At 42.9% G+C, this 15217-nt stretch overlaps 2 protein-coding genes across 3 annotated transcripts in view; one reads left to right on the top strand and one right to left on the bottom strand.

Annotated features, from left to right (window-relative positions):
* Positions 1-13544, bottom strand: LOC129172069 (cholesterol 24-hydroxylase-like). 2 transcript variants are annotated; one of them, XM_054761433.1, is made up of 16 exons: positions 13474-13530; positions 10911-11166; positions 10688-10765; positions 10540-10621; positions 6916-6989; positions 6747-6833; positions 4068-4206; positions 3883-3993; positions 2946-3108; positions 2795-2860; positions 2644-2716; positions 2485-2569; positions 2092-2202; positions 1939-2027; positions 623-689; positions 1-551 (listed from the first exon to the last, which is right to left on the bottom strand). In XM_054761433.1, exons 2-16 carry the CDS (start codon positions 11057-11059, stop codon positions 402-404), a joined length of 1524 nt encoding a protein of 507 aa, XP_054617408.1. In that variant the 5' UTR covers positions 11060-11166; positions 13474-13530; the 3' UTR covers positions 1-401. The 2 variants fall into 2 exon arrangements, with proteins under 2 accessions (XP_054617408.1, XP_054617407.1); XM_054761432.1 differs by having other exon boundaries at positions 10911-13544.
* Positions 12488-15217, top strand: part of LOC129172070 (cholesterol 24-hydroxylase-like) — an 18894-nt gene continuing 16164 nt past the window's right edge. Inside the window, exon 1 of the mRNA XM_054761434.1 lies at positions 12488-12550. Coding sequence (XP_054617409.1) covers positions 12504-12550 — 47 coding nt within the window. The 5' untranslated portion in view covers positions 12488-12503. The remainder of the gene's footprint in view (positions 12551-15217) is intronic.

Genomic DNA, 15217 nt, shown 5'->3' with positions numbered 1-15217 from the left:
TGGGAACACCTCAGGATCCGCCGGGAGGCGCTGGACAAAGTAGCCAGAGAGAGGGAAAGCTGGGTTTGCCTGCTTAGGCTGCTGACCCTGCTTCCCGACCTCGGATAAGTGGAAGAAGATGGATGCATGGATATTTCCACCTAAAAATACATATAAAATAATTTAATTACAAATAAAAACATACAATAATTATCAATTTAAAGTGTCCTTTTATAGGATTAGAATAAACATGTTCTTAAATACATTTCTTTTAATAAACTTGATTTAATAGGCTTTTTACATCTTGTCTCTCAGTGTACACTTACAATGTACTTGAAATCTCAGTATGCTCGTTTGAGAACCTCGCTGTGGTTTATAGTAATATCTGTAATTTAATCTCATCTCTAATCTAAGGCAGGTATTCATGCACTGTGCTTCCTGTGCCTGATGGAGCACACCACCCCGCTCTTGGGCCTCAGGGTGCCCACATCCAGGATGTCAAAGCTCTGGTTGGGTGTCAGGGTGAAGTCAAACCTCTGCAGAATCTTGGCCATCACCACTTTGGCCTCCATCTGTCCACACAAACAAATCATGTTGTGTCACTGCATCACTGCCTCTGTTTTATTTTGGGGGTTTTAATCACCTGAGCAAAGTTCTGTCCGAGGCAGGAGCGTGGGCCCAGGGAGAAGGGGTAGTAGCAGTAATACGGCCTGATGAAACAAAATAAAAAAAATAAAACAAATCATGCATAGGAAGGAGCCACACTTGAAAGAAAATAACTAATACAATTGCTAGAATTAAGTTTTTCTTTGTGAAATAAAATGGCATATTAGAGGAATAAAGTTGTAATGTTATGAAGAAAAAAGCTCTAATATGACAAACCTTTGAGGAAAGATTTTAAAAGGAAAGATTGTCTTTATCCAACAAAGTTTATCATGTTATGATACAGTCGTGCCTTTTTACAATATTCCAAAAAAGAAAGTTACCAAGTATTTTTGCCAACAAGTTCACATTATTATGAAAATTAAGCTGTAATATTATGAGGAAAAAACATGTACTTTTATGAGAATAAATACCACCCATCTATCTTCTTCCGCTTATCCGAGGTTATGTCGCGGGGGCAGCAGACTAAGCAGGGAAGCCCAGACTTCCCTCTCCCTGGCTACTTCGTCCAGCTCCTCTAGGCGGATCCCTAGGCGTTCCCAGGCCTGTTTAGAGACAAAGTCTCTCCAATGTGTCCTGGGTCTTCCTGAAGGCCTCCTACCGGTCGGACGTGCCTTGAACACCTCCGCAAGGAGGCGTCCAGGAGGCATCCTGACCAGACACCTGAGCCACCTCATCTGGCTCCTCTCAATGTGGAGGAGCAGCGGTTCTACTCTGAGTTTCTCACACCTTATCTCTGAGGGAGAGCCCAGCCACCCTACGAAGAAAGCTGCATAAAGCCATCTTGTGCTTTCTGTCACTACCCAAAGCTCATGACCATAGGTGAGGGTTGGAATGTAGATCCATTGGTAAATTGAGAGCTTTGCCTTTCCGCTCAGTTCCCTCTTCACCACAACGGACCAATGCAGAGTCCACACCGCACCAATCCGCCTGTCGATCCATCCTGCCCTGACTGGTGAACAAGACCTCGAGGTTCTAAAACTCCTACAGGGATCCAGTGAGATCCAGTGAGAGTTGAAGGTCACACGGCTTGATGAAGCCAACAGGACTGCATCATCTTCAAAAAGCAGAGACCCAATCCTGCAGCCACCAAACCGCAACCCCTCAACGCTCTGGCTGTGCCTAAAAATTACATTACCTCTTTGGACTGTGCCCGACCGGGCCCCATGGGTGCAGACCCGGCCATCTTGGTCCAGCATTATTTCTCTTCAAATAAATACTTTTTAATAAAATAAGTTGTAGTATTATTAGAGACAAATCTTCTCGTTATGAAAGTGACACATTATTGTGACTTACTTGGGAGCATCGGGGTGAAAGCGGTCGGGGTTAAATTCCAGCGGATCCTTGAAGAACTTGGCCATTCTGCTGGAAACGTAGGAGCTGAACTGAACGACACGAGCGGTTAGTTCTTCCACAACACTTGTGTGTTCATGTCAATCAATGGCTTACGATGGCAGTGGCGCCTGCTGGTACGTCAACGCCGTCGATGACCATGTTGTTGGGGAGATCACGGGATGTTCCTGGAGCTGTTGGGTACAACCTTAAAGTCTCTTTTAGAACCTTTAGGGGACAATGAAAGCATTAGGATGCTAACTATAAGGTAGCACGACAGTTTCACTTCTGTGGTTGCTACTCGTGTGGTACCATAATTTGGCGAGTCACTCTGAGAAATGACTCACTAATGCCTCTTGTGGCCAACAGCGGAATTACAAGCCAAATCTACCCAATGCTATGAGCTTTTTCAGGCTCAAATGACCTTCTTAGCTTCCAAATAGCAGAGACATGAGTCACGTAAGGGACCTATTTACTCATTTGAACATTTAAATGAAAAAAAGGGCGTACCTGTGAAAGGTAAACTAGCTTGCCGAGATCGTCGTAGCTAATGTCACGTTTCATCCCAATGACGTCGTCCACCTCCTTCTTGGCTCTGGCAGACAAAACATCAAGTCCAAGACACAGTTGTGGTATTTCTCTGTTGTCTGCTTGTGTTTTTCTTCTCACTTGTCCAGCATGTCAGGATGTCTAGCTAGCTCCATGATGCAGAAAGCCAGCTGGTTAGCCGTGGTTTCCTGTCCTGGAAGGTGACAAATGGATTCATTATGGGATGCATGTGGACTGAGCCACAAGAAACATGAAGAATAAAAAGTCTCACCCGCGATGAAGAAGGTGACAAAATTGTCCAGCATGAACTCTTCGTCTTCTTTGGTCATGCTTTCCTCTGAAATGAAGACATAAGAGTGGAGTTTATGTTCTGTGCACGCTGTGCTCTATTTTATTTTATTTTATGCACTTTATGGACCGACCTTTGCCAGCTGCCTTGATGATTTGTGTGAGGATGTCTTTGGGCACGTCGCCGCCACTCTCAATGGCCACCTTCCTGTTGTGGATCCACTGGGCGCCGGTGGAGCGCAGCAGCTTGCAAGCTTCCCTCACCTCCTTGACAAAGGCCCAGTTCTTGGGGTAGAGCTGGAATGTTCCAAGGTCAAAACACTTTAAGTACGATCAAGATACACTGTGAATAGTCTGATCAGGGCTTTATGCTGCCAATTCCGATACCAATCATCCATGAGTGAAATCATCCAATACCGATCACATAGATTGAGTGTACATTCTAAATTTACTATTGGCTACATGATATAAAAAAAGGAACCATAAAATCACCTTCATTTTGACAAAAACGTATTTGACTTGCTTTTTCCAAGAGAACATATTTCACCGGTGAAACTTACAAAGGATGAAACACCTACTTTAAGGAGACTTTGGGTGCTTGAAACCTGGTGTCCTTCACCGCCGACAAAGGTCTGCCATCCAGTCGGACGAATCCAACCACTTTTCGGGCTATATGCCTTAGACCTCCGACTGCCACGCACATACGGGCGACTGTCCTGCGCTAGCCACATTAAATGTCGCCCGACCGATGATCACATCGCAAGCGTTGAAAACTCACCAGAGCCCGCAAAGTGCCCGCCCCCCAAATGCCGCACCAAACTAAAGCTTTTTAACATACCACCCCTGTGAGATATTTTTCGTGGCATGTTTTGCACGGTGCAAAATTTATATCACTCTCATGATAGGTAAGTCCCACACGGGAGACATGATTGTTTTGGCTTTGGTGTGCCTGCGCAGTGTGGGGGGAAAGTGGGTGAGAGATGCTCGCTACAGGCTGCATGCTGCGGTACTACAAGCCTTGGGGACCAAAACAGAATCAAAAAGTCAACACTACGCGGCGTTGTGTCGTACCTGAAAGAAGGCGCTACGTATGTTGTGCACCATCCCTTTCAGACACGTCTCGATGGCCTTGGGGAAGAGTGAAGTGTTCTCCAGCAGCTCCAAATCCACACCAAAGGCAACCTGACCATCATCAGACAGAAACATCTTTCACTTTATCAGATTGAATACAAAAACCTGCCAGGCGAGCTAGCTACCTTGGCGATGACATCTAAGGTGACGCGGTTGACGAGTTGCAGCATGTTGGCCTCCGCTTTTCTGTCGGCGACCTCCGACAATTTAGTGGTCAGCACCTCAGCTCGTTCGTTGAACGTCCCCATCAGACTGCGTAGATACCTGCGCACACAAGCATGCTGAACGTTTTCATGCAAGCAAACCAAGTGTCAACATGTAAAAGGTATGGTGTGAATGAATTCTCTGTAGAGATGCCTGACATTGGCTTTCTTAGTCTTCTTCTTCTTCTTCTTTTCCTTTCGGCTTTTCCCTTCAGGGGTCGCCACAGCGAATCAATTGCCTCAATCTAACCCTGTCTTCTGCATCCTCTTCTCTCACACCAACTACCTTCATGTCCTCTTTCACTACATCCATAAACCTCCTCTTTGGTCTTCCTCTAGGCCTCCTGCCTGGCAGTTCAAAACTCAGCATCCTTCTACCTATATATTCCCCATCTCTCCTTTGGACATGTCCAAACCATCTCAGTCTGGCCTCTCTGCAAAACCTCTCCAAAACCTCTAACATGTGCTGTCCCTCTGATGTACTCATTCCTGATCCTATCCTTCCTGGTCACTCCCAGAGAGAACCTCAGCATCTTCATCTCTGCTACCTCCAGCTCTGTCTCCTGTCTTTTCCTCATTGACACTGTCTCTAGACCAAACAACATCGCTGGTCTCACCACAGTTTTGTACACCTTTCCTTTCATTTTAGCTGAAACTCTTCTATCACACATCACACCTGACACTTTTCTCCACCCGTGCCATCCTGCCTGTACACGCTTCACCTCTTTTCCACACTCTCCATTGTTCTGGACTGTTGACCCTAAGTACTTAAAATCCACCACCTTCTTGATCTCTTCTCCCTGTAAGCTCACTCTTCCACTTGGTCCCTCTCATTCACACACATGTACAGTACTCTGTCTTACTGCGGCTAACCTTCATTCCTCTCCTTTCCAGGGCAAACCTCCACCTCTCTAGCTTCTCCTCCACCTGTTCCCTGCTCTCACTGCAGATCCCAATGTCATCTGCAAACATCATAGTCCATGGAGATTCCTGTCTAACCTCGTCTGTCAGTCTGTCCATCACCATAGCGAACAAGAAGGGGCTCAGAGCTGATCCCTGATGCAGTCCCACCTCCACCTTGAACTCCTCTGTCACACTTACAGCACACCTCACCACTGTCTTACAGTCCTCATACATGTCCTGCACCGCTCTAACATACTTCTCTGCCACTCCAGATTTACTCATACAATAGCACAGTTCCTCTCTGGGCACCCTGTCATAAGCTTTTCCAGATCTACAAAAACACAATGCAGCTGCGTCTGGCCTTCTCTGTACTTCTCTATCAACATCCTCAAAGCAAATACTGCCTCCGTAGTACTCTTTTTTGGCATGAAACCATACTGCTGCTCACAAATGCTCACTTCTGCCCTTAGTCTAGCTGCAACTACTTTTTCCCATAACTTCATTGTATGGCTCATCAGCTTTATTCCTCTGTAGTTGCCACAGCTCTGCACATCTCCCTTGTTCTTCAAAATGGGCACCAGCACACTTCTCCTCCATTCCTCAGCCATCTTTTCATGATCTAAGATCCTGTTGAACAACCCAGTCAGAAACTCTACTGCCACCTCTCCTAGACACTTCCAAACCTCTACAGGTATATCATCAGGACCGACGGCCTTTCCACTCTTCATCCTCTTCAATGCCCTCCTCACTTCATCCTGACTTATCTTTGCTACTTCCTGGTCCACAAAAGTCACCTCTTCTAGTCTTTGTTCTCTCTCATTTTCCACGTTCATCAGCTCTTCAAAGTACTCTTTCCATCTTCCCATCACACTACTGGCACTTGTCAATAGACCTCCATCCCTATCCTTAATCACCTTAACCTGCTGCACGTCCTTCCCATCTCTGTCTCTCTGTCTCGCCAGCCTGTATAGACCAGTCTCTCCCTCCTTATTATCCAACCTTGCATACAAGTCATCATAAGCCCCTTGTTTGGCCTTTGCTACCTCTACTTTCACCTTACGCTGCATCTCCCTGTACTCCTGTCTACTCTCCTCAGGCCTCTCAGTGTCCCACTTCTTCTTAGCTAACTCTGTATACACTCCTGTACCTCCTCATTCCACCACCAAGTCTCCTTGTCTACTTTCCTTCCAGATGCCACACCAAGTACTCTCCTACCTGTCTCCCTGATCACATTAGCTGTAGTTGTCCAGTCATCTGGAAGCACCTCCTGACCACTCAAAGCCTGTCTGAACTCTTTCCTAAAAGTCATGCAACACTCTTCCTTTTTCAGCTTCCACCATTTCGTCCTATGCTCTGTCTTTGTCCTCTTCATCTTCCTCCCCACCAGAGTCATCCTATACACCACCATCCTATGCTGTTTGGCAACACTATCGCCTACCACTACTTTACAGTCACTGATCTTCTTCAGATGACACTGTCAACACAAGATGTAGTCTACCTCTGTGCTCCTACCTCCACTCTTATAGGTCACCCTATGTTCCTGCCTCTTCTGGAAGAAAGTATACTTTGTGATATCCCAAATACTTCCTGTGTGCATTCGTACATTTCCACTCACACTGTCAGTGTGCCCCACCCTATTTGTACAGCCATGCATCAAGTTATAAATGAATAGTCTGATAAGTGCTGCAAAGAACTCACAGGCTGCTGAAGGCGGGGTCCATGATGCGTCGTTGTTTATACCACTGTTCATGGTCCCTGGCCGTTACCAACCCATTACCTAAGAACCTGCAAGTAGGACATCAGGAAAAAAAAAGTATCATTTATTGTCTCCTTCTTGTTATCTTCTCAATGTGCACGAGCAGTTGACCTTTGACCAAACATGCTGAAGAGTCGTTTGTGGAGGAAGAGGTCTTTGGGATACTTTGAGGACATCAGGACTTCCTGAAAGAAGCAAACAATCACCTCAGTCAGAACAAAGGAAAATAATATCATACATTGATTTAATGACCAATTAGATGTTTTTTTAAGCTAATTACCTTTTGAATTATTTAATGGAAAAACTCTTTTGTACCCGCGATCTTGTCCTTTCGGTCACTCCCCAAAGTGCCTGACCATAGGTGAGGGTAAGAATGTAGACTGACTGGTAAATTGAGAACTTTGCCTTTCAGCTCAGCCCCCTCTTCACCACAACGGACCGATGCAGAGTCCACATCACTGCAGACGCCACACCAATTCGCCTGTCATCTCGCATTTGATAACTAGTTGTTCCTCGTTCATGGTGGTTAATTGGTTCCAGACCCAACCACCATAAGGGGGTAAGTCACTGTTGATGTAGTACACTGGCGATGGGGCTGTTATACAATTTCATGCCAAAAAGTTCAAACTATCCCTTTAAAAAAAAGGTCAGTGTATCATCCATCCTCACCATGACCTTTGTCACTTGATTGATCTACAGGGCAGCCAGTCAGACATGCATCTGGCATGCATACACATACAGTACACTCCTGCACGACTGCTATCTTTGTTTACACCACATTGTGCAAGACTTACGCGCAGGCTACGGGATCTCTGCAGGGACACGAGACGGCCGCCGCTTTAAACACAGCAAGCTACAGCGCTAACTCCAGTTTATTTCTTCTCAACTTCAGGGTTTGAAAGAGTATGAGGAAGAAGGACAAAGTAAGAAGCAAGAAAACATCACACTTCCCCACGGAACGAGAGGAGAACTTTTTTTCCACTCTGCTGACTCCATGCAGTGCAAGTTAAGGTCATGTAATGTAAGCTAATGTCTCATCTCATCTCAACACCAGCAAGACAAAGGAGATGATCATTAACTTCCAGAGGAAAACATCTCACTTCACACCGGTGAACATCCAGGGAGCGGACATAGAGTTGGTAGACAGCTACAAATTCCTGGGTGTTCACCTTAACAACAAACTGGACTGGTCCGTCAACACCCACGCCCTCTACAAGAAGGGCCAGAGTCGCCTCCACCTGCTGAGGAGACTGAGGTCCTTTGGTGTGTGCAGGACTCTCTTACGGACCTTTTATGACTCTGTGATGGCCTCAGCCATCTTCTATGCTGTGGGTTGCTGGAGAGGGGGCAGCACGGACAGGGACAGGAGCAGGATCAATAGACGGATCAGGAGAGCGAGCTCTGTCCTGGACGGTCCTCTGGACTCCGTGGAGGAAGTGGGGGAGAGAAGGATGTTGGCTAAGCTGACATCCATCATGGACAACACCTCTCACCCCCTACATGACACTGTGGGTTCCCTCAGCAGCTCCTTCAGCAGCAGACTGTTACACCCACGATGTAAGAAGGAGAGGTTCCGCAGGTCCTTCATATCGACCGCTGTCCGGCTCTACAACACCTGCACCACCTGAACCATGTCGTAGTCACTATGTCACTATGTATTCTTTAATTAATAAAGTACAATACAATACAATACAATAAATGTAACATTACTGACGCCTACTGACCAATATGACTTGTCTTTCAATATATATTTTTTTACTAATAATAGTCCATAGTCATCCCCAAAATAACAATCATTTATTAATTTCCGAAAAAACGGCGTAAAGTGAGGGAGCCATGTTCAAACCGCAAAGTGGCGAGGGCCGACTGGATGTTTAAAGTATTTCTTAGTTAATAAAATATATTTCACTATTATCATATTCATTACTTTAAAATGAATCGGCTCCGCCCCACAGAATGTTGAATTGGAATTACAGGAAGTGGACTTAAATTCACTGCAATTCAGAACAAATCCTTATAGCAAGCTAACAGGAAGAATATGTTTAACGGCTTAAATACTACAAACGCAAAAATACTGCACTAATCCTCTCCATTTGGAATACGGTGGCACCATGGTTGACATCATTAATCTGTTCCAGAAGGACCGACTCAAACCAAAACGGACTCTAACCGAAGCGAATTTTCCAATAGAAAACAATGTAAATCCAATTAATCCGTTCCAGACACCCCAAAATGTAAACAATAATTATAGTTTTACACGCACAAAATAATGCAAACGCAGGGTTTCCCGTAGGATTTTTCTGCAGCTGTGGTGGTGGGCTGCATAGGAGGGCGGACTGTCACTGCTGTATCGTACCGCTGCTGCGTCTGCAATTTTTAAAATTATTTATTTATTTAAAAATGATTATCTATTGAACTTTTTTCAACAACCAGCAGAACATGAACCAAAAACATTGCAAAACTGTTTATTTTAATGGCAAAGTTGCTGAGAGCACTTAAAGTGAGTCTAAAATGTCAAGCCTCCTTTTGTTACCTGACCTATTGAGTCCGATAGTACTACAGTATGAGACTATTACTACAAAAGTACAACATTTTGTACCATTTGACACAAACCTAAATTTAATTTGATGCCTGTTTTAGAGTAATATGACTACATGGGAAATTAATTGTTCAATAATAGTTTCATTTTTTTATTCAAAATAACACAATTAACAAAATAAAAATAACTATTTTAATATTTTTGTTGTCAAAATGTGTGGCATATAAAGAGTATAAATTGCACTAAAAATGGCACCCACGGTCCACAGTGCATTGCAAGATCACGTGCAAGTGATCCAAGATGGCGGTGTAAACAAACCTCACGCCATTTTGAATACCACCCAAGTGGGCGAATGTAAGCCAAGGCAAACTTGCAACAAAAATTTGGGAGGTTAACCAAAAAACGGGCTAACCGGGGCGGATGTTAACCGAGGTACCGCTCTACTGTACTTGGATAAAGTAAAGCGTTCTGGGAAGTGAAATATTTTGCATCATTTGAAATCATCTGTTTTATAAAATGGTGCTTTTAATTGTTGATGAAAACATCATGTGTACATGAGGTTGATAAAAATAATATTTCTATGAGATACCGTGAAGGACATAAGTATTTGACCCCTTGCTGATTTTGCAGGTTTGCCCACTTACATAGAATGCAACGATCTATCATTTTAATCGTATGTACATTCGAACAGTGAGCGTAGGAAACCCAAAGAAAATTCCAGAAAATCACATCATATGAATTTATAAAAATAGATAACTAAATGATGACAAGAAATAAGTATTTGACCTCCTACCAAACAGCAAGTCAATATTTTGTAGAAAAGCCATTATTAGCCAGGTTCAGAGTTGAGTTTTAGCTTGTCGAGGTTCATGGACCCAACAGTAGCCCATGTTACTCTTATGATGATTACGTTATTGTTGTTCTGGCGATCTTGATTGGTGTGTGTGCCCTACTGAACAATTACTAACACCTAGTGGCCAATGTCGAATACTACACTCACAATTAGAATGCTTTTTCTGCCTTGAATAAGTACAATTTGCACTCAAATATGCATTGTTTTTACTAATAACAGGCTGTATTCAACCTCTAAAAAATGATCATTTATGAATTAATTTGTGAAAAACTGCAGTAGAGTGGGGGCATGATGTACAGTGGCGGGTAGACCGTATAACTTAACATAAACATATAAACATTACCTTGATGGCCTCTGGGCTGGTGGTGAACACAATTGCATAGTGCAAGATATTCATCCTGTACACGGATCCATAACCTTCTGCCCTACAAGTGACATTTGACACGTTAAGGCATGTACAGTATGTATATGCATATATAAAAAGTGCTTACCATTCCAGAAACAGGTCGTGCACGTTTCCTCCCTTTGCCATCGTCCTCAACAAAGTAGGGGAATGTCCAAACAAAAAACTACAAAAACAACAAAAAGAGTAAAGGTGAGTTGAGGTGAGGTGAGGTGAAACAAACGTTTACCTTTCTACAAAAAACTACAAAAACAACAAAAAGAGTAAAGGTGAGTTGAGGTGAGGTGAGGTGAAAGCAAACAAACGTTTACCTTTCTCGCGGTGGTCCAGGTATGTGATCATACTTCATGTGCACATATTTAACGTACACACAGTAGCCCAGGAAGGCTACCAACAGCAACACCAACAGGATGCCCAACACATGAAGTGCCAGGATGAAAAGAGAGTACAAAAAGGACATTTTTGCATCGACAACAGTCCCCCTGAAGTTGAGTTAGTCTGACGTCCCGCCTTGATGAAGAGGAGGAAGACGAGAGGAGCGGAGCCACAATGCCCTGCTGGATGTTACTGTAAAATGTGCACGTGTGTACATTGGGTAAAACATTTGGACCAAGGGTGAATTTAAAGTGCCAGACTGCGTCATGGCCGTAATTCAACTTGTGCTTCCGCAATGGAAATGTCTTCTAGAGTTATACATTTTGTATTTGATAAGAAACTACAAGCCGACACCGTCACTGAGGTTAAGTAAAACTGTTTTATTAATTTTAAAGTACAGTACATAAGAACATGAACATAAGATAAATACACAAAGTAACAGCGTCACTCAGTGGTCATTATCAGTAATTGCAACAGGTGCTTGTTTCATTCGAAGATACGAAAGCTGCAGATAATCAATTGCCCAGGCTGGTCCTGATGGTTTTCTCTGTGGACAGTGTGCTCTTGTCCGGTTTGGTAGCAGAGCCAAACCAAACTGTGATGGAGGTGCAAAGAACAGACTGCATTATTGCATTAAGGAAGCTTGTTAGCAGTTCCTAAGGCAGGTTGAACTTCCATCCTCAGCTGCACCTTTACTGATTTGTGTTCTGTGTGGGACCACTTCCAGTCCAGGGAGATAGCATGACTGTCATAACACTGGACATGTTGTGTTTATGTTCATGAAACAACTTTGACACACAACTAGTGTTTTGTGCTGCAACACGTGGAGACACAATCAGGTCCTCAATAGTCTGGCAGCAGCCCTTGACAGCAAGAAGAACGCCATCAACTCCTTGCCCTTGAGAGCTGCCAATACCATCTCTGTGCCAACATTCGTTCGAGAGGAACAGAAACAGACTAAGCACCCCGCTCCCAAACCAGGAACTGGACAGCTAGCCACAGCCCGGGATTGGAAGAACATTATGGGTCCGTGTAGCGGATGAATGTCTTGCACTACGTACGTGTGTGCACCACCAGCCCAGAGGCCACTAAGGTAATGTTTCTACTCTATGTTTGTACAAACCTACAGAGGTTTTGCCTTTAAAGCAAGTATAGCGACTATCCTGCCCTTAAAGGAAAGATGCACTTTTTGGGGAATTTTGCCCATCATCCACAATCCTCATGTGAGACATGAACACACGTCTTTCTCTTTTCTGTGCGTAGTAAAAATATTAAAACTAGGGCTGTCCAAGTTAACGGAAGTTTCCTTTAATTATCACTATGGTATTATATCACTATCACTATTTTATTTAATTATCACTATCATATTATATGACTATCACTATTTTATTTAATTATCACTATCATATTATATGACTATCACAATTTTTTTTTGACGCGCGGGTAACATTCGCAAGTCCTGTTTGACCCTCGTCCCATACTGTACTTTCAGGAAGTAGCAGTGACTGGAGCCACGAGCTGGAACAAATATGGAGCAGAAATGGATAGAGAAGGTACTGAAGGGCCAGGCCAAGCGGTAACGAAGGGACACAATATTAACATCTGTTTTCAACCCTTTTTTCAAAGATGCATATTTTACGGTTCCTGTGGTGAAAATGGTGTTCTTTTTCTTTCATATTGTAGTTAAATCCCTTAATTATGAACATGCAAAATGGCAGGCCATTTATGCTGCTCAATTTTTGTTGGGGAAATTCTGTAAAAGATGAACACTTACCGCGGTAATTAATATCATGATTTTATTCAAAGTCTTCTCTTAACTCAGTAATTACAAGCATCTTAGGCTCAGACTAAGCAAAACCTTGCAGTCAGTACTTTGGCATGTCACTGAAGCTGTGATTTTTTACTTTTTTTTAAGTTTTGGTCATCGATTCGAACACAATAGGATTCTAGCTGACTCTGAAAAAACCCTGGGCATTTAACCACATTTCAATTGCAACAAAATATCATGGATCACCTATCAGCTGAAAATGTGTGAAGTTCTTTATCTGATGACACTGAAAAGTCCATGAACTAATTTTCACAGTTTTTTTCTCTCGCTCTAGTAGCTCTACAAGTACAATTCGTTGAACGATCGCAAAATCATCGGCACTTAAACTTTACAGTGATTATGAGTGTGTCTTAAATAGTGAACCCATGCATGATGATGAAAAAAAGCATCACTCTTAGGAGATATTTGAAGCCTAAAACAACTTTGTTTCTCCTATTAGACTGCAAAAAAGTATTTTGCATATACCATGTGCTGAATTTATTGACTCCAAACTCATGTCCCTCCGTTACCGGTCAATATGACTTAACTGGCACAAGATGGCGTTGCACTGCTCCCTTTACATACATACCTGTATAATTCCTCGTACATTATTAACAGTCTCATCACGGTACATGCAAACATATTTACATAGTGCATTTTAGTCACATAGCTCAATTTAGTGTTCCACCCACCTGAAAACAGGACATATTAATGAGACACAGCCAAATTCACGTCTGTCCATCGTCTTGCTAAGCAGAAAGAGGAAGTTCGCCAAGCGGACCAAATGACAATGCACGCCACACTGCCCCCTGCTGGCGAGTGCCCATTACTACCCCCGTTATGTACAAAATAATTTCTTTTTTTATACAAACATGGTGGAAACAAATCAATTGTATTCTGCAATATTGCACACAGTGGTGATCACACTTTAGTGGGTATCACATTTATCAAAATTCTGGCACTTGCAACATTCTTTGGCTTCATTTTGGCTTATTTATATCGCAGTGAAAAGCAAAGGAAGGCAGAGACTTGAAGTGAGTGACGAACACTTCATTTCAAACAATAACTCACAGCAAAACACAACGGTGGTGTCCGTGTTGATCTCACTACCACATCGTGTCTTTGGCAACAATCATGTCTTCATTAAAGGTAAAAGTAGCCTTAAATGTTCAAGTATCAAACTATAAAAACATGTTTTGTGTTAACATTTTTGGCTTTCTGGAACAGACTAATTGTATTTACATGATTACTTATGGGAAAATTTGATTTGGTTTAGAGTCAGTTTCAGTTTCAGAGTCAGACCGTCTGGAACAGATTAATGACCCTGACCAAGGTTCTACTGTAGTACTACTTTCAGTAGTAATTCAAATATACATCCCTAGTGGTCATGTTTACAACTAACTGCAGAACCTCAGCTGATGATGTACAAGTCAGTGTTTTGGATTTTGAAATGATACAGAATAAAGATGCCGTATCAAAAGCATTAGCTGTTTTGTGTTTTTAACATCTGAAAATCTCCCCTGAGCTGTAGAAGAGCAAGCTTTGAGCAGGGAAATTTTCCTCTGGGTGTATGTCTCACTTTCACCATTTCTCCTAAGGCATTTTTAGGAGAAACATATGAGAAATATTTTTTGACCAAATAGAAACTAAAATTATGGGTAAGTCGTTGTTTATATACTACACTGTTGATGGGGATGTCATAGAACTTCATGTCAAAAAATCCAAAGTATCCCTTTAATAAACAGTAGTTTACTTTCAATTTAAAATCTGCTTGAGTTTTGGCACACATTCTGAATTAAGTAGATGTAAACAAAATAAGCATGGGAATGTACTTTCAATGTTGTAATAAAATGGTTCAACATTCTAGAAACGTTCTGTGAATGTTTTTGCATACATTAGCAACTAACATTCTGATAACAAAAATAGAACTCCACACATTAACAAAACATTCCAAACTAACATTTCGGAAATATGGTCAGAACGTGCAAATAACATTCTTACAATGTTAATATGTTAACTGGGTCCTTGCCGCATTGACTTCACATAGCAGCATAGAAACGAACGCCTACACCTAGCGTTAACTTTTCCATACTCAGAAATAAAAAACACAGAAGCAATAGCGACAGGTCCACAAAATGACGGACCTCGGTCCGGATCCAGACCCAGTGATGGCCCTTCACGGACCCGTGACCAATTAAAGAGAATGGAAACTACGGTGGTCTAGGTCTAGGTCTAGGTCTAGGTCTAGTGGCACGGTGGTCTAGTGGTTAGCACGTTGGCCAATACAGGAACAGCCTGGAGATCGGGAAGACCTGGGTTCGATTCTCCCCCATTTCTGTGTGGAGTTTGCATGTTCTCCCCGTGTGCGCGTGGGTTTTCTCCAGGCACTCCCACATTCCCAAAAAACATGCAGGTGAGGTTAATTGGCGACTCTAA

The sequence above is a fragment of the Dunckerocampus dactyliophorus genome, chromosome 19 (genome assembly GCF_027744805.1).
Source record: "Dunckerocampus dactyliophorus isolate RoL2022-P2 chromosome 19, RoL_Ddac_1.1, whole genome shotgun sequence".
Lineage (NCBI taxonomy): Eukaryota > Metazoa > Chordata > Actinopteri > Syngnathiformes > Syngnathidae > Dunckerocampus > Dunckerocampus dactyliophorus.
Note: the sequence above shows the minus strand (reverse complement) of the source record. Positions and strands in the feature narration are given on the sequence as shown.

Bases quoted from the DNA above. Each gene is read 5' to 3' on its own strand.
- LOC129172069 (XM_054761432.1), bottom strand. From the start codon at position 11,059: ATGTCCTTTTTGTACTCTCTTTTCATCCTGGCACTTCATGTGTTGGGC. The intron at 2,203-2,484 runs GTACGCCCTTTT...TGTCCCCTAAAG, and splicing joins AGCTAGTTTACCTTTCACAG to GTTCTAAAAGAGACTTTAAG. The intron at 690-1,938 runs GTAAGTCACAAT...TTGTTTCATCAG, and splicing joins TTTCACCCCGATGCTCCCAA to GCCGTATTACTGCTACTACC.